At 45.5% G+C, this 18,670-nt stretch overlaps 1 protein-coding gene across 4 annotated transcripts in view; it reads left to right on the top strand.

The window, feature by feature from the left end:
* The first annotated feature begins 15 nt into the window (after positions 1-15).
* The window catches only part of ETNK2 (ethanolamine kinase 2), a 26,075-nt gene continuing 7,420 nt past the window's right edge, over positions 16-18,670 (top strand). For 3 of the 4 annotated variants that reach the window (XM_081866344.1, XM_081866346.1, XM_081866347.1), the window contains exons 1-6: positions 16-617; positions 8,950-9,209; positions 11,557-11,694; positions 13,335-13,483; positions 13,881-13,964; positions 17,652-17,845. In XM_081866344.1, coding sequence (XP_081722470.1) covers positions 270-617; positions 8,950-9,209; positions 11,557-11,694; positions 13,335-13,483; positions 13,881-13,964; positions 17,652-17,845 — 1,173 coding nt within the window. In that variant the 5' untranslated portion in view covers positions 16-269. The remainder of the gene's footprint in view (positions 618-8,949; positions 9,210-11,556; positions 11,695-13,334; positions 13,484-13,880; positions 13,965-17,651; positions 17,846-18,670) is intronic. The other variant, XM_081866345.1, reaches the window with a different exon arrangement.

Consider the following 18,670-nt stretch of genomic DNA (forward strand, 5'->3'; position numbering starts at 1 on the left):
GGCACCTTACCTGGCGGGATGCTGATGCTGATTGCAGCATCCGCAGCAGCATCCTTGGAGGAGGCGCGCTCCTGCTCCCTTGCCCTGGCCAATGCATCTCTCCCCGGCTCGAGCTGGCGAACGACCCCCTCCTTGTGACATCACAATACGGGCCGCGCCGGCTGTTCCACTCCGACCCCGGAGCGGGGGGCGGAGCGGGCGGGCGAGTGACTCATGGATTCCGAGCGGGGCCGGCTCCTCCCCGGCCAGCCCCTTCCCAGCTCCTCCACATGGGCTCCCTCGCCGGCCTCCTCCAGTCGCGGAGGGGGTGGAGTTGCTGGCGCAGGCTGCGCTCGCCTTCCTTCCGCTTTCCCAACTCGCCCGCCGCCACCGCCGCGCACCTGAAGAGAGCCGCGCTGTGGCCGGGCTGCCTCCGGGGCATGGAGGAAGGAGTGGACGAGGACGAGCAGCAGAAGCAGCAGCCGCCGCCACCACCACCGCCGCCGCGCGTCTCCACCAGCTACCGGGCCATCCAGCGTGTCGGCATTGCGGTGGATGAGACCAACGTCCTGCCGGGGGCTCTGCAGCTGATCCGAAAGCTGAGACCACAATGGGAGACCGAGCGAGTTAAGACCAAGGTACCGAACGCCAGAAGAGCACGGAGTTTTCTGGCCAAAGAAAGAAAGAAAGAAACCCAAACACTCTCTCTCCTCGGGGTAGCTGGGGGTGTGACGCTTGGGTTTGGAGGGGAGTCATCCAGGAGGGGCGTCTGGGGCGGGAGGCTTGGCACAAAGGGCGCTTCAGCCCCCAGCCTGAATTTGGAACATTCAACAGGTCGAGGCTGCTTTGGGGATGAGAACCATTCGGTAGTAGGATGGAGCCGGCATTGTTCTTCCTTATGGGTAACAAGATCATTTGATGGAGGTTAGCCCTTGCCAGAACCACCCCAATGCTGCCTTATTATAGTCACCTCACCCTTTCCGTGCATGGTTCTGGGTCAAGCAAGAATTAGAATCCTTGTCAATAGTTGGGAGTACCGAAGGAGGCGCTTAATCCACATGGATCCCAAGGCTGCAGTCTTGAACCTGTCATTCTGCCCTTCCAGGTTTCTAAACACAAGGTGGAACTTCCCATGCCCCTCAAAAAATGCTCTGAGTGGTTATAATGAATTGATCCCCAGGTGACACTCCCCATACTCAGCATTGCTTTCTTGCTTTGAGCCTTGAAGACCACTTAGTGAGAGGCAGTGGGTGCATCCCGTGCTTGGAGCAGAGAGATCTGGCAGTCTCTGTCTGTGTCTGCCCAGGCCAAGGAATTTCTGACTCAGTTTTCACATCTGTAATTCAGAAATGGAATGAATTGCCCTGTTTCCCAGTTGTGGGGCATGACTCCATAGGTGGAAAAGACAATCCTACAGAGCCCCAGGGCATGGCTAGGTATAAACATTTAGCAAGCTTCCATTTGCATTACAATATAGGCTAAGATGAACTCAAATGGGATTCCTGCAAGAAGCATTTCCTGTCCTTCCAAAGGAAACAAGATTCCAAGGAGCTGCCTGGCCCTTTAACAGCTTTGAGATTCCCCCCAACAGGAGAGTCTGTATAGAATAAAATTCCTGAAGGAATTCCACTGGAGTTCATGCCAGCCTATATTGTAATGCAAACATTTAGCTTCCAAAAATATTCATAGGTAGCCATGCACTGGTTTTGTATTTTTTTCCAGGTGGAAAAATATTTACCCTACCATTCCCTGTTTATGCTCTGTTGGTGCTCAGGGGAACATACAGTCCCTGGCTCAAAGAATATAATGGTGCATGCTTCCTCCATGTCCACAAGTGCAACTTTGTTCAGGTGAACCTAGTGACTCCCATCACTTTCCCTGAATAAAATTGGGGTGCTGGGCAATCTGCTCTGGTGAAAATGGTAAAGCTGTGTTCATTTCATTTGACACACCTTCTGAAGAAGCAGGGCAATACCTCACTAACATCATGCTCTGGTGTGCTTTCATGAGGGCTTTGATCATCCCCCAATCTCTTAGGCAAGGAGTTTACGTACTTCAAAGTGTGTTTGCACCTGTCTTTTCAAAAGAACAGGAGTTTATTCCCATATTCCTGAAGTGTAGTTGAATGTCATGGTTGTACCCCCGCTTCAATGAGGTACAGAGAAACTCTGTTCCTCTTTGCTTTGCCTTTCTGCTGAGAAGAAAATTAGCAGCTATTCAGTATTCCCTTGTGTAGTGTAAGGGAGGATCTTTCTGCCAAACTCTTTCTGCCCAAGGGTGAGGCAGAAGAGTGAGAGCCAGTGCCATGTAGTGGTTAGAGTATTGTGTTTCCAGGACCTGGGGGACCAAACTTCAAATCCCCACTTAGCCCTAAAGCTCACTGGGTTATCTTGTGCTACTCACTGTCTCTCAGCTTAACCAACCTTACAGGGTTGTTGTGAGGCTGCGCTCCTTGGAGGAAAGGTGGGATATAAAGGCAATAAATAAAATAAGCAATATTCAGCACTTTGCTTTCTATCTTTCAAGTAGTGGCAGGCAAACACACTTTGGAATTGTGGCTAGCCAATTGAGGCATTTCCCAGCTCAGTTCCAGAAATGTAAAAAATCCCCCCCACACACAAACACTCCCTGAGTCCCTGAGTTCTGCCCCGCTAGCCCTTCCCTTTCAATCTACCTGGTGGCAATGGTCATAAGCTGCAAGTCTTGCTGAGAGGCCTCCATTTCCCAATATACTTGGGACATGGGCTGTTGTTGTTACTGCATTCACAATGCCATGGGGCTGGGAGAGACACAACCTTTGTATATTGTAATCTGAGCTGAAGAAGAATTGTGTGTGTTTATGTGAATCATGCCCACTTTGCAAATGACATGAGCATTTGTATCTGAACAGTTTCATATCCTGGACCAGGTCATTGCAGACTTCCAGGATGTCCCTGCTAACTTTCATGCATCTGACTGGAAAGAGATCTTAACTGTCACTCTGGCTTCCTGCCCCAATATAATATCAAAAAGAAATTGGGTCATGTGTTTTTTGGTTTTCCGCCTTTTTGACATAATTTTGCTAGCGGTTTCATGGCAGATTCTGACATGCAGTTGCTCTTCATTGCAGCCCTCACAGCCCCACCCATTCTAAGACTATGGTTTGCATATGAACTTAGTGCTAACCTTTTCCTTTGCTGAGGGCTTGTTTGGTGGCTTTCTGTTTGAGAAAAGCTTATATATTTGACATACAGAGGATTGGCAAATAGCACTCCAGGAGGCGACATCATCATCCACTCTGTGTAATGAGCGCTGGGGTTTCATCCTTGCTTTGCTACACCACTGTTGAGGGAGCTGATTAGAGAACCAGTGTAGTATAGTGGTTAGGAAGCCCACGGTTCAAATCTCCACCCGACCATGAAATCCACTGGGGTAACCTTGAACCAGTCCCTGTCCCTCAGCTTAGCCTACCTCTCAAGGTTGTTGTGAGGGAGGAAATGGAGCTAGTAGGAGCTGTGGCTGCTTCCTTCTGCTCCTTGGAGGAGAAGCGGGGTATAAATAAAGGAAGGAAATAAATACCAATTAAAAGAAAGTTCACCAAGATGCAAATGGGTGCAGACATCCAGATTTACTATTACTGCCTCTGAGGCTCTGCAGGGCAGCAGAGGAAGCACTGCAGCTGCAGCCCCAGCCACTTATGGCGTCAGAAGGGGGGCGCAGGCAGATTGAGCCTGATCCCAGTGCCAGCTCCAGACTGGCACAGTAATCAGGCCCTGTGGTGGTTGGTGCAGGCTGTGAGAGCTTGGGATCAAACCAATCTTAGGTTGGCTAAGTCACACCCTGTCCATTTGGGGGCCTTTTGCTAGTCTCCACTGGTAGGAATACCACTGACACGCTTTCTGCCCTCCTGCCCATTTGGCAGGTTGGCATCACTCTGTCAGCAGTAGTTTCCTCTCAATTCAGACCCCCAAACAGTTGCATTGCCACCTAATATTTAGCCCCGTGTTGGTGAAAGAGCGCAATGAGACCAATTCCATCCATAAAGGGCGCAAAGGCAATCTGTGCAGGCCATTCCCTTCTCTGTGCACCCCTCAAAAAGGATAAGGTAACCTCAAATGTGTGTTTGGAGGGTTCCCACAAATGGAAAGGATAACGTGGGTTTGAAAGGAAGAGAGACAGATCTGTTATATTTGTTTGCATGCCCAATTTGGCCAGGTGCACCCCTCAAAAAGGATAAGGTAACCTCAAATGTGTGTTTGGAGGGTTCCCACAAATGGAAAGGATAACGTGGGTTTGAAAGGAAGAGAGACAGATCTGTTATATTTGTTTGCATGCCCAATTTGGCCAGGTGCCTTCAGCAAGCAGATTCCCAGGAAGTGTGGGGAGTCAGTGACAGAAGGATCATTACAAATTTATAAATTGTCAAGTGTAATCAAACAGAAAAAGCTGTGTGGAAATGAATGGTAAAGGTCATCCGCAAACAGCCGGGAAAGAATGAGGCTTCAAATGAGGCTGCAAGTTCTCTGGGGCAGAGATTCCGTCTGTATGTTATAGGGTTGCTCAGTTTATAGGGGAAGGGGCATAGGAGCCCAACCCCCTTACCTTATGTGACAGTCCTCTTAGGGACTGTTTTGGAAAGCTACAAGGGAGCCTTACTTTGGCTGAAATTAGCAAATGGAGCTTGACGATATTTCCTGTATTTTCCTCCGTAATTTGAGCTTTGTGCTTGACATACCTGTATACATAGAACACCCAGATCCTGACATCCAAAGCAGTGCTAGGCAACTTGTTCCCTTAGCACAAGGATTTATGCTTGCACAATGGAACTTTCTCCCCTTTCCTCCCTCTTGATGTCCCCTAAATCTGTTCTGGGGTTGCTCCCAAACCCTCTGAGGCAGATTTGGAGAGGGCAGGAGGCACATGCAGGGGGAGGAGAGGGGAAGTTCTATTGCACAAGTGTAAATCTTGGTGCTGATGGAAAGAGTGCATTGGATGTTACCCATGATCTCGCCTCGTCACACCTAGGATATGTTGAACAGACTGGAGGAGTGCCTCTGCTGCAAGCTGCTGCATAGTTTTGGGTTGCTGGGAAAAGGTTTTGCCCACTCCCTCATCTTGGGGAAAGCAGTATGGAACCAGCCTTCTGCTTCTACTTACCCGCATCTCTGACTGACCACAGTGCTTGCTTCATCAAGCTTGGGAGGAGGAACAGGTTTGCAAAAGTCCCTCCCTCTGCTTGCCCTTCCGGCCATCGCTCATACCACTGCCATGGGTGGTACAGTATGCTAGGCCCACTTCTCCAGATCTGGCCAGGTGCTATGGCACCAGCGAGGACCCTAAAGATATGGGGGGGAGGGGAAGGGTGCAGGTTACACAACGAAGTGGGTCCTATTTGCAGAGGGTTATTGAGGATTAACCATTAAGCAGCTAAAATTCACAGGAAAGTGTTGTGGGGATAAGTGCCAGTAATCCTATTAAGGTCCACAGGAAATATCCTCCATAAGCTTTATAGCAAAAATAAAGAATAAAAATTGAAAGCACAACCAAAGTTCATGTCATCAGCATGGAGGTCACATAGAAATACAGTTGCAAAAATATATGGAGAGGTGGCTGCTTGAGGCATTCTTTTGGCAAGGAACTGCTCTCCCCTTCCTCCACCCTGATCTTTTTAGATAGAAACTGCCACTGCTTCCCAATAATGATCAGACTTAAGGTCTTCCCAATTTAGCCCAGCTCCCTTCTCCTCGCTGAAGCCTTGCCTGTTTCTTAGCATCCTGGGATGTGGAGAGGACACAAGCAGCTTTTTCATATATTGTGCGTCTGAGGACTGACTGGGCCCAGGCAGGATATGAAAACAAGTCAAACCTTTATGAGCTTGGATCAAGGTAAACCCAGATCCCTGTGCACAGTTCACTAAGGCTAAAGCAGATGCATGTATAGATGTGCTGAAGGTACTGAGGATCTAATGCTGCCCTGTTAGAAATGACCTCATGAGCATGTACAAAGGAGCACAGAGGGCACACACAAGTCCAAGAGCTTGTTTTTTGAGCCTGGGAAAAGGGAGAATTCCATATGCTGAGGCAGGCAGCCAAGCGCCAGGGAGAAGGCAAAACAAAACCCTCTGTCCATCTGTGAGGAGCCGTCAAAGCAACGAGGGACGCGTCCTCATCAGAGACATCTCCATTGATCAGGCCCTCCCAACGCCACACATCTCACAGCTTGTTTATGTCTTTGGGTCCTAAGTTGTTCAGTATTAAACTTGTTGTGCTAATTCAGGGGTGTTTCTCTGAATTGGGGAGGCATTTGCACTGCTGTCAAGTGTTCCACCAGTTAATCCATTCTTTCATTTCAATTCAAAATGATCCTCAAGGTGGCATGCAATAAAAATAAACCAAATGCAATTACCCTTGGGCTCCTTCTACCCTCTTCGGCATGGCTCTTAAGTAGTAAACACATCCTTCCCAAGTGCCCCAGATCTTATTAAGTCACATCAACCTTTATCCTACTGCAGTCCCCTGAGTGTTGGAAGTTTATTTATCAAATGTAATTTTTGTGCCACTTGACTTAAAAATAATAATAAGTAGAAGAAAGTCCAAAGCAGTTGGATGTCCTTTGTTTGGCTGCACACTCCTTATTCCCTGGAAGATGACTGTGACCAGTCTTTACATTGTTCAGGGGCAGTGAGGGCATGGCCAGGTGGCGCACCTGTGCTCCAGGTGAGCTGCTGACCAATGGCTTTTGGTGCTTCAGGGAAATAAAATTTAGAGGTAGTACAAACAAAAGCTTCCGTAGTTGTTAACTATTTTATTTATAATGTCAGTATCAATTCAAACCATAAAGCATACACACACATGATTTACTCTCCACCCTCTCCTTCCCCTAGCTGCTGCCCTCCAAATGTTTTAGACTACAACTCCCATCATCCCTGACCAAGCTGACTGGGAACATCTGGAAGACACCAGGCTGCCTGCCCTACAGTGATGCTTTCCTCACAACTTAGGCACTTTTTTCTTTTTTCTTTACATTGCACAGCTTTGCTTTCCCACCATTATTTCATGGAGCTTGTATCCCAAGGGTTGTTTAAAATAATCCTTCATGACCACAATTCTGCTTTTGCAGAGATTTCCCTCATGCAGGTCAAACAGAGATGTCCACAGTCCCAGTTTGTACTTCTTGTGAGCTATTAGGACAGTCCACTCAGCACTGGCATAATGCAGTGCCTGGGCAAGGGGGGAAAGTGACTGGGCATATGCAGAGTGGTTATGAAATCTGGCTTCTTCGTGGATCCACTTTTCTTTTCCCAGCATAGGAACTTAATCTAAATTGATGCTCAGATGCAGTAAGCCTTGGTGCCTTCTAAAACCAAGCTGGATTACAAGTCTTTTGAACCTATTTATCATTTTTTAATTGGTCCACCCAGTTATAATATTAAAATTACACTTGCATCATCTCTGTTGTCATCAGAGTACAACTGCTCCTCACTGCGATATCCTAAAATCCATCTTTTCTTTCATCTGGTACTACAGCACTACTCAAGCATGTGACATCAGCATCTCATTTCCACCCTTTTCGTACAGCAGCTCCTTTGCTGACTCTCATGCATACTAAAAAGTATCTAAGATAGATTCCTTATGCCAAAGAGTTCACATCACAAATATGCCTCTTACTGTGGCTCAGCCCTGCCAACCTGATTTCTCTCTTCCCACTACCCTTTGCATTTAGCTATTTTTTATCTTCCTCTCTCCCATTTTATCCTCACAACAACCCTGTGAGTTTGGTACAGCAGAGAAAGATGAGAGAGAGAGACTGGTGTAAGGTTGCCTAGCTAAGTGGGGATTTGAACCTTGCTGTCCCTGGTCTTAATTCAAAACTCTTAATAACCATTATTACACTGTGTTGGTTTCCAGCACACAACCTGAACAAGATGCTTGCTGATGAATAGTGTAAATGAGCTGTCCTGTGGCATATATTGCCATGGTTTCAAGATATGGTCATCTTCCTAATACCATACCTATCCATACAGGTTTGAGATTTCACAAGACTGTTTTGCACTGCATTTTATTTTATTTTATTTCATTTCATATGGAGGTGAACTTGCTTAGAAAGTGAAATTTAAGGAAATACCTAATGAAACGACATCATAGAAAATTGGTAATTGCTTCATTTTGAATTTTATTCTATCTACTCAGAGCTTGAGGATCAAATGCACACAATTGTGGAAAGACAAGACATACAGGGAGAACTTTTGAATGGTGGAACCAAGCAAAGTTGAAGAAGCAACTGGTGTCATGGGGTGGCCACACAGTTGCCTTGGCAGGGCTGCCACATTGATGGTGGTGGCTCTGCTGGTGCAATTGCACTGCCCTGATCCTCACCACTGTCCTGCTCCATTCCAAGCCCCATCCCGGTAAACAACAGCAATGGCCATGTTTGGAAGGATATGTCTGTTGTACCACTTGCCCCACTTCTAAATAGATGATCAGTAGTATTATTTGTTTCAGAATCTGTGGCTCCGCAAACAATTTCTAGATATCAAGGACATGTGAAACTGAGAGCTACATATTCTTTCCATGCACTTTTGGCAAAGCAAACACAAGTGTCATTCTTCACAAAACATGGAATCTGTACTTTATTCCTATTCCTAGAAAATAATAATACTTAATAAAAATAAGAACAATACTTGGCCTTTTTATTTAGTATTATAGGCTATTAATAGGTTTTCTTTTCATGGTGGGTAGTATCCGACTAAATATTTGTGCTAGTGCATTTGCAATGTCAGGATTGGGTTCGTTTATTATTTTGTTAAGAATTACGCTTGGTGCTGTAATGAAACGGACTCTGGGCCACCAAAAATTGTGTCATAATAAATATGGTTAGTCTTTACGGTGCCACCCCTTTGTCGTTGTTGCTGCCATAGACCAACACAGCTACCCCTCTAGACACTGCTACACCATGACCTAACCACTTCCTCTCTATCTATTCCTCACTCAGCTCTTCACTGAAGGCATCACCAACAAGCTCATGGCTTGCTTCACAGCTGAGAACATGGGGGATGCAGTCCTGGTGAGGGTCTATGGCAGGAAGACAGAGCTTATTGTGGACCGTGCTAATGAGCTGAGGAATTTCCAAGTGCTTCAAGACCACAGCTGTGCCCCTAGTCTCTATTGCACCTTCGAAAATGGCTATTGCTATGAGTTCATGCCAGGGAAGGCCTTGGGACCAGAACATATACGACAGCCAAATATATTCAGGTGTGTGTGTGGAATGGGAAGTGGGGGGTTATGTATTTCCTACTCTAAACAGAGGCCTGTTGCTTCTCTGTCAGAAGGAGTTCCTACACTTGGTGGACATACGAAGAGTTTTGTGGGTGCTTGGCTCCTCCCAAGTTGTTCTGCTGCTGTAATGAGTCATGGTTTGGTTTAACATATTACCCAAACCCAGTCTTGTGGCTTAGCTTTCCAACCATGAGCTGCTACCAGGGTTTATTCTAAGGTTTACAGCTTGTAGTTCATCTAGGAGAACTAAACTACAAGCCTGGGTCACTGACCAGACTAGTTGTGGCCAGAGGTAGGTCTTTCTATTGAAGGAACACAAGATCTGGCAGTAGCCTTGACCAGAGAGAAATCTGTGACACATCATGAGTTTTGTGTCCTTTGGCTGACCTCACAGGCAGAGGAGAGGACCAGGGGGGAAATAATAATTCTATGATGTAGTAGCATCCTGTTTTTTCTCACATAGCTGTCACAGTGTGGCTATGCTGAACATCAATGAATGGTGAAAGGGAACTTACATTTTCTTGCTGAGTTTCCTGGAAGTATAGTAAGCCAGAGCCAGCAGAGCAAGAAACTTCCCCTGCTTGACACATTCAGCAAAGTCCTGTATCCAGAAGGTGATTGGACTTTTGTAGATTTAGAATCAACAGAAATCTAGGGAATTGCACACTTTGGGAACCAAGAATCATTCTCCCACTTTGCCTCCATTTAATAAGAAATGCAACTCCACTGGCAGGCAAAGAAGACTGAAGGCATCAGGGAAATTACTGTCAGTTTGAGCCATGTTAATGGCAATTTCACATGGTTTATAGACCACAAGAGGTATGTCTTTTCACTGTACAGATCCCCTATCGGTAGGTAAGTGGTGTAATGTCTAATTGTATCATGGATTATCCAGTTTGACAGTGAACCAATAGCGCAGAGCCTCAGTTGCCCACAATCTAGGCTTAGAGGTAGCAGCATGTTTGAAAACAGAATAAGCAGTCAGTAGAATTCCTGTGATAGCTTAACCGGAGGAGAATTGTTAATATGTGAAAGGCACCCTTTGTTCATTATTCCCTAGGAATGGAACTACAAATCTTACCGTAAACTTGAGCGTGCTCTTCTTTCACAAAAAAAAGAAAAGAAAGAAAAGTGAAATCTTTGTTGTTGTGGCCCTGTGCTACAGTGGGTTGGAGCCAGGCTTATTCATGCTTAGAGCAGCCCCATGGAAATCAATAGGAGTTGATAGTCACAACTAACTGAAGACGCATTGATTTCAATAGGCCTACTCTCAGCCAGTGGCATAGCTAGCTGCTCAGGTGCCCGGTGCTGCGTGTGCGTCCTGCAGCCGGGGGCGGAGCGAGCCACCCAAGGGGGTGGGACGAGCCAAGGCAGGGAACGCTGCGTGGAGCCTCTCCGCAGCCTCCTCTCAGCTGTAGGGTGGCTGAGGCGGTGGGCAGACGAAAGCTCCACGCTGCTCAAAAAAGCAACATGGAGCTTGCAGGCAATCTGCCCACTGCCTCCCCCTAAGGAGAGACACGTGGCTCAGGCATGCTGCAGGCACCGTGGTGTGGTGCCCAGTGCCCCCCGCCTCACCTAACTACCAGTGGCATAGGAAGGGGGGTACAGTGGGTGCGGGAGTTATTATTTTTTTTTTTTTTTAAAGTGTCATGAGCCCAATTTTTTAAAAAATATTTTAAAAACACATTGTTGTTGTTTAGTCGTGTCCAACTCTTCGTGACCCCATGGACCAGGCACGCCAGGCACATATTTCAGCCATTTTGTCACACACACAACCCTCAGTGATGACACATGGGACGGACCACACACCCCATATCCCCCTTCCTACGCCACTGCTATCAGCATGACTAGGTCTGGCTCCAACTCAGTGTTCTGTTTCTGAGAAGTCACTAGACTAGCCTTCGCCAATTTGATGCCTTCCAAATGTTTTGGACCACAGCTCCCATCAGCCTCAGACAGTGGTCAGGGATGATGGCATATGTTGTCCAGCAACATCTGGAGGGCACAAGGTTTAGGAAGGCTGTGGTAGACTATGTTCTACCATTTTATATATATTGAAGGTGGGTTAAGGGGAGTAAATGATGTTTGAAGCTGCTCCAATTTACAGGGGATTCGGTAGAAACATTTTAGATTTCTAGCAGGGAAAACCATGGAGCACTTTTAAAGTTAAGATACCAAATTACATTAAGTTGAATTCACACGCCAGACTGGATTTTAAGTGGGTATTTGGCTGCAAGTTTTGCTGTTTTCTAGAGGCTGCCATAGCTTCCATTAAAAGCAGTGTGTGGCCACTGAACAACTCTACTTTTGTGATTTATTTTAGGCTAGTAGCCCATGAAATGGCTAAAATGCACAGGATTCACACCAATGGAAGCCTCCCCAAGCCTTGCTTATGGCATAGACTACACAAGTACTTTAACATTGTGAAAACAGAGTTTCCAAGAAAGGCATCTAATTCTGGGTAAGGAAATCAAGAGTTAATCTCTAATAAAGGCATTCATTATCTGGTAGCTTTGGCCTGCTATGTTGTAGTTATTTCAAGCATACGACATAAGAACTGGAATAGAGAGAACTCACTGGAACTAATTTTAAGAACACAAACACAGAGCAGAGTGGCAAAGTCGTAAATGGATCCTAGACTTTGTCACTAAAACTTCACAGCCAAAAGGATGCAACTAATGGTTCTTGCAGCTATGAACTATAAAGGGGGAGACAGTTCTGCCTGGTTTCAAAAACTAAGCCTATTCAACACCCACTGTCAGGGTAGGTGTCAGGAACAGGTCAGCAATAACTCACAAGGTGTCAGTAGAATCAGTGGTGTAGCGTGGGGGGTGCAGGGGGGCCGGCCGCACCGGGCGCAACATCGGGGGGGGCGCACTCGCACTCGCAGCTCTCTGCCCCTACCTGGCTCGCTCACTCTCTCTCACTGCCTTGCCCCGGGTGCTGACAACCCACGCTACGCCACTGAGTAGAATTAACTCTTTATCCCAAAGCTCTCTAAGTCGTCTCCTCCCCCTGGTCCTTCCTAAGCAATCTGAGACTCTGACACCTTGTCTGACTCTCCTACGCCCTCTTCATACCTCTGCAGGCTCTGGAAGACCTATGGGGAGGAGAGCTGGTCACAGCAGAAGGAGGAGATCCTCCTGCTTCTTCAGAAGCCTATTCATCATTTGGTTTGAGTCTAAGTAGCTAAACCACATGTTTTCCAAATTTTGGGGGTGTCATGGACTGGCTGGATGCAGAGGAGGCATCAGCTGGGGAACCCCCATGGGGAACCCCTAGGGGAAGAAGGCTCAGAGCCAGGGGATTGGTGGTAGGATGACAATGAATGGTCAAGAAGGAACAGATGGGAAGGAAGAGGTGCTGGAAGCTGAAAAGGTAACACGGAATAGTGAGCAGGAAGAGAGTAGTCCAGAATCAGAGTATTTCAGACATTCAAACTTGTTCACCCTTGTGTCACAGTGTGAGGTCACTTGCATTGAATTCTATGGATTGTCCTGTTTGCAGTTAACATGTGCCATGATGAAACCGAGGTGAATCAAGAGTCCTAAATAGCTGCTTTCAGGCTGCACTAGCTTATAATCAATCTCTTGAGTGTGCAAGTAAATTAAAGAGTGAAGTAGAATAAAGGCAGTTGAGCTCATAAAATAATTTTCTGTTTCTACAAGGAGAACCTCCTTGGATTTCATGCAGAAGCTGCAAAGAGTCCCTTCGGAGATGATCTGATCCTTCAGAGAGATTTTATGTTAGTAATATCAGTTTAAAGTTTCAGGACCGTATAACAATGTTTGTCCAAGTAAGGAAGCTCTACACTAGTAATACAGTCTCATTTTGGTCATTTGGGGGTTTGATGTTTTACTGCTGGTGATCACTGGCCCTAATACGGGATTCAATTCTAGTAGATCTATTCATCATGCTGGCTGGGGCCAATGGGAATGAAGTCCAGCAACATCTAGGGGACCACAAGTTCTCCGTCTCTGTCCTAGGAAAATCTTTCTCCAGAATAAGAAAACCCTGTTTTACCAGTTTTAGAAAACTCATCCCTTGCACTAAGAAAGGTTTAGCATCTGCAAGTGGCTTCCTTTTCTTTTCCTTCCTAAGTCTCCATCAGGAAATGCACATTCCCAGCCTAGAGGTGTTAGAAGAAGAGATTCGGTGGATGAAAGAACATCTCTCCCAGCTTCGATCTCCAATAGTCTTTTGCCACAATGACCTTTTGAGCAAGAACATTATCTACAACAAGGCAGAAGGTTTGTTGCCTAACCAGCAGGTTACCAAGTTGGGGGGGGGTCACAACTATTTTAAACTCTGAAATTAAAAACACTTAAGATAAGCTGCAGTCACAGGAATTGAGTGGGTCCTGAAAACATATTTTTTGGAGTAATAAATACTTAATGCTTTGCAAAGCACTCAGGACCTAATAATGAGAAAAAATATCAAAATGCAAACGCCAGAGAAGCTCTCCTGTTTCTTTGAAGAGACACTGGGTCTAACAGTGTTAATCCTACTCACACTGGACCTGTTGAAAATAATGGACACAACTGCCTTAAGTCCATTAATTCCAGTGGTTCTACTCTGAGTAGAACTTAGTGGGATACAACCCACTCTGCCCAAGAATCCCAACTATTTCTCTCATTGCTTTTTCAGGTCACGTCCGGTTCATAGATTATGAATACACTGGTTACAACTATCAAGCATATGACATTGGGAATCATTTTAACGAATTTGCAGGTGAGTTAAACTCACCTTTGGTGCTGTCTCTGCCCCCCCTTTCCCTCCCTTCTTCCATCTCGCTTTCTCTTCTCATTCTTATTCTTCATGGAAGCAGAAAATAGCCATTCAATTCCTTTTTACCTGTCTTCAGAGGCATAAGCTGAAGCTTTTTAAAAACTGATTTGCAAATAATCGTATTATTATACACATTATCAAGCACTAGTAATTAAGTTTATGCATGAAAAGGAATTGCCTACCTGCCTACCTGTGATCCAATAAATTTCCCTCCAGAAAACAAGAGAAACATCTTACTGTTCCATAGTACTGAAAGGTCTACGCCATCGAGATGTTCATTCCTTTCCCACACAATCTGTTTTCTTACTAATTTCAAAGTAACACGAACTGCTCCTTTAAGGCCTAATGCTTTTGTCTAATATATTAAATTACTGGGACCCACTTATTTAAACTCCTTTCATAATCTTACAGAAGGGCTGTCAAAGAAATAAAGCAAATATACACCTTTATTGTTCCCAGGACAGTATAGGGAAGAATTCAGCATAGCATAGCGCTAAGCACATCACTCTGTCAGCGCAAGCATATCTGCTTGCCTGATGCAAAGATCTGCCTTCTCCTTCCCCTGTGTGCAATTCTGGAGTTCCCCCAACACACCCTGAGACCATTTGGGGGAGCCTGATGGGAGGAGGCAGAGAGAAATCCCCGCTGTGCTATCAAAAATCCTTGTATGGGTTTTCACCGGTAGGGCTTGCTAACTGAATCCTGCAGGTTATTTGGGTAGGCTGACCACTCCCTATACTTTGACACAAAGTGGGTAAAACAAAGGATACTTCAGATTCTAATGTTATTCCACTTCAGTTCTTTCTCAGTTGTTGCACAGCTGTTGCCGCTTAATACTTTGGTTCTTAAACAAGGTGGTACTTCCTGTCAGTTACACACCCCTTTGACAACCCTACTTCTGAGGTACTCCAGGTAACAGACCCAGGAATCACTACACCCCTCTTAACTGGTTTGGGAGTCTTCTCAATGTAGAAGAATCTCTCCCCTCCTGACTGAAATGAGTCCTAAGTAGATTGTATTTTCACAGCTTCTACTTCTCCTGGCTCAGCCTCCCAGTTAATTCCTGGCCTATCACTCTTACAGGACACCACACACTGTCCTTCACACTAAGCTCAGAAACTCCTTTCTCTAGCTTGTGATATATTCCTCAGAGTGGATGTTTCTACCCAGAACCAACTCTCTCTCCTCTCACTCCCTATCTCCCAACCTATTCTCCCAACTCTGGTCCATGGGGTCATGAAGAGTCAGACACGACTAAACAACAACAACATTCTCCCAACCTCTATCCCAACCTATAAACTGTCTCTCAAAATCCTCTCCTTTTCAACCCCCTCTCCTGGAACCCCGGCCAATCAGAGGCTGCCATTTGTTAACCGTTTGCTCGCAGGGAAAAAGAAAAAGAAACAAAAACCTGCCCAGCAAAAACAAACACATCACAGCTGCCTCCGCCATCTTTCTTTCTGGAAGTCCAGTCTTGAATAGTACTGATGCTCTCTTATATTATGTGGATGCTTTTTGTGCTAGAAAGTTATGCATCCTCTGTTATAAAAATGGCAAACTTCTGGCAAACAAGGCTAGCCGTACTAACGTATGGCAAAATTAGTACTTTTGGATTGTTAAAAGATTATTTCCACCCCACCCCCACCCCGTAATTCTGATTCAAAGGATGGATTAGAAGCAAGCTCCTTTGGAAGGACCTGCATGTAATTATCCAGGTCTCTATATTAATTCTCTGCTAACTGAGCTTTTATGTAAGACAGGAAATCATTGTGTGGCTAATTACATCTGCTCTCATCTCAGCTTGCATTCTGTTTCCACGAGGATCATAAAAGCCAAGCAGGGTCAAACTGGAAGAGTTTCAGAAGGGGACAGCAAGAATCAGAGACAATAATAATATGCGGCTGTTATTTTGAAGTTGTTGTTTTTAACTGCTATTTAAAATTGTGGAATTGGAAGCTTGTATTTTGTTGATGTGCTGTAGCCCACTGTGCGGAGGGTATTGGCTGTCTACAAATACAGTAAATCAGTGTTTCCCAAACTTTCTCCCACCATGAACCAGGGGAAAATTGCTGAGGGTCTTGGTGGCCCAATTAATTATTTTTCTGCCTGTTATAGCAATTGTAATGAGCTGTGCTAAACACACTGTGACTTTACAGTTGTATGTTTATTGCTTCTTTTATTTCTTATACAGTCGTACCTTGGTTTTCGACCAGCTTAGTTCATGAATATTTTGGCTCCGGAACACCACCAACCCAGAAGTGACTGTTCCGGTTTGCAAACTATTTTTGGAAGCTGAACATCCAACGGGGCTTACTCGGCTTCCGATTGGCTGCAGGAGCTTCCTGCAGCCAATCAGAAGTCGTGCTTTGGTTTTCGAACGTTTTGGAAGTTGAACGGACTTCTGGAACCAATTCCTTTCGACTTCCAAGGTACGACTGTATTTTTTATTGTACTACAATTTGAATTCAATGGGGGGATATAAATAATAAGGCAGTGGTTGTGCTATTTCCTGTTTTCAACCACAAAGACAGGAGAGCCAGTGCAGCTTAGTGGTTAGAGTGTCAGACTAGGACCTGGGAGACTAGGGTTCAAATTCCACTTTCAGCCATGAAGCTCACTGAGTGATCTAGGGCCAGTCATTGCCTCTCAGCCTAACCTACCACACAGGATTGTTGTGGGGATAAAATGAGGAAGAGAACCATGTGCACCACCTTGAGCTCATTAGACAAAAAGGTGAGGTACAAATATTAATTTGATAGGCATGATGAGCACCATTGATGGCATTTCTACAAAACAGATGTGAGCCAGATTGAAATACTCACTTAATACTCAACCACTGTTTGTACCAAGCATAGGGGAGAAAACAACAACAACAACAACAACATCATCAACAACAACAACAATAATTTTATTATTTCTACCCTGCCCATCTGGCTGGGTTTCCCCCGCCACTCTGGGTGGCTTCCAACAAAAGATTAAAAATACATTAAAACATCAGTCAGTAAAAACTTCCCTAAACAGGCTGCCTTCAGATGTCTTCTAAATGTTATATAGTTGTTTATTTCTTTGACATCTGATGGAAGGGTGTTCCACAGGGCAGGCACCACTGCCGAGAAAGCCCTTTGCCTGGTTCCCTGTAACTTTGCTTCTTGCAGGGAGGGAACCGCCAGAAGGCCCACGGCACTGGACCTCAGTGTCCAGGCTGAACAATGGGGGTGAAGACGCTCCTTCAGGTATATTGGGCAGAGGCCATTTGGAGCTTTAAAGGTCAACACCAACACCAAAAGCTTGAGGGAAATGAGAGCACAAGGACCAACCACTTCTGCCAAGACATAACACAGCTATAGGGAGAGTTAGTATTTCCTTCTCCAAACATGTTTGTTTCTTCCATTTTAACCTTAACACCTGCAGCTTTTTAAAAAGCAGTTCAGCTTGGAACTATGTAAGCCAGTTCAACTGCCAGGTGACCCAGCGGTGCAAACAACTCTTAGCATCCCTCAAAAGTGTCCCTGTGACCTCACTGTGCTTGCCGCCATTGTTCTTGAGGCTTAGCTTTCAGGCATCCTGAACCCACTGAGCTGTCCATACTGTCCCATGTCATGTTCTGTCAATTGCCTTCTCCTGCTCCAGGACTGAACGAGGTGGACTACAGCCTGTACCCCTCCAAAGAGATCCAACTGCAGTGGTTGAGGCACTACCTGCAGGCCTACAAAAAACTAGGCCAGGAGGACCTGGAGGGAGGAAGCAAAAGCAGAGGAGAGAGTGGAGCTGTGTCTGAAGAAGAGCTGGAGAGCCTCTATGTGCAAGTGAACCAGTTTGCTCTAGTGAGTATGTGCATCACGAAGAAAGTGCAAGGAAAGAGGGAGAGAATATTGCAGACACTGGACACTGATAGCACACAGTTCACATAACTCTGAGGGCCACTTTTACATTTTGTCAACTCAAGAGAGCTGCATCACTCCCTGTTAATGGTTCACCTCTCCCTTTTCACAATTTTTTCTCTGCAGTCTTTTTCATCTTCTTGTGCCGCCAAAGGTCTGTTTCCTCCACAAGGAATTCTTCCATTTAAACGCCTGCTGATTTTTTCCCCATCAGGCTTAATGCAGGCAATTAAGACTACATCTTTCCACAATGGTTAACTGCTGTCTCTCTTAAACTTTTTGTATGGTTTTAATTGTATGGTTTTATGTGCTGTTGTTGCAAAATTGCTCCGATATTTTTAATGACAAGTGGAATTCTTTGAAAAACTGTTGAAAAAATCACTCTAGTGTTTGCAGAAGATGATTGTGCTGGGGATGTCACAGGAACAAGTCAATATGTGCATTTTGCAGCTGGATTTTTCCTGGTTCAAACGAAGCCATACATTACACTTGCAGAGTCTTAGAATCATTGAATTGTAGAGTTGGAAGGAATATGCAGCTGTCCCATATGGGGATCAAACCTGCAACCTTTGCGTTATCAGTACCACACTCTAACCACTCTAACCACTCTAATCCATGCTGGGTCAGTTTTCGTAGCTTGGCCCAAGACAGAAGCACATGTACTTCTACTGAATGCAGTGAGTGGATTTTCGCATCACCTTCACAGCTTTTAAATTTGTATGCTTGTCTTCACTCACACTTTCACTCACTCTCACTTAGGCAATCCCA

Source organism: Podarcis erhardii, assembly GCF_964252035.2.
Source record: "Podarcis erhardii genome assembly, chromosome: 6".
Lineage (NCBI taxonomy): Eukaryota > Metazoa > Chordata > Lepidosauria > Squamata > Lacertidae > Podarcis > Podarcis erhardii.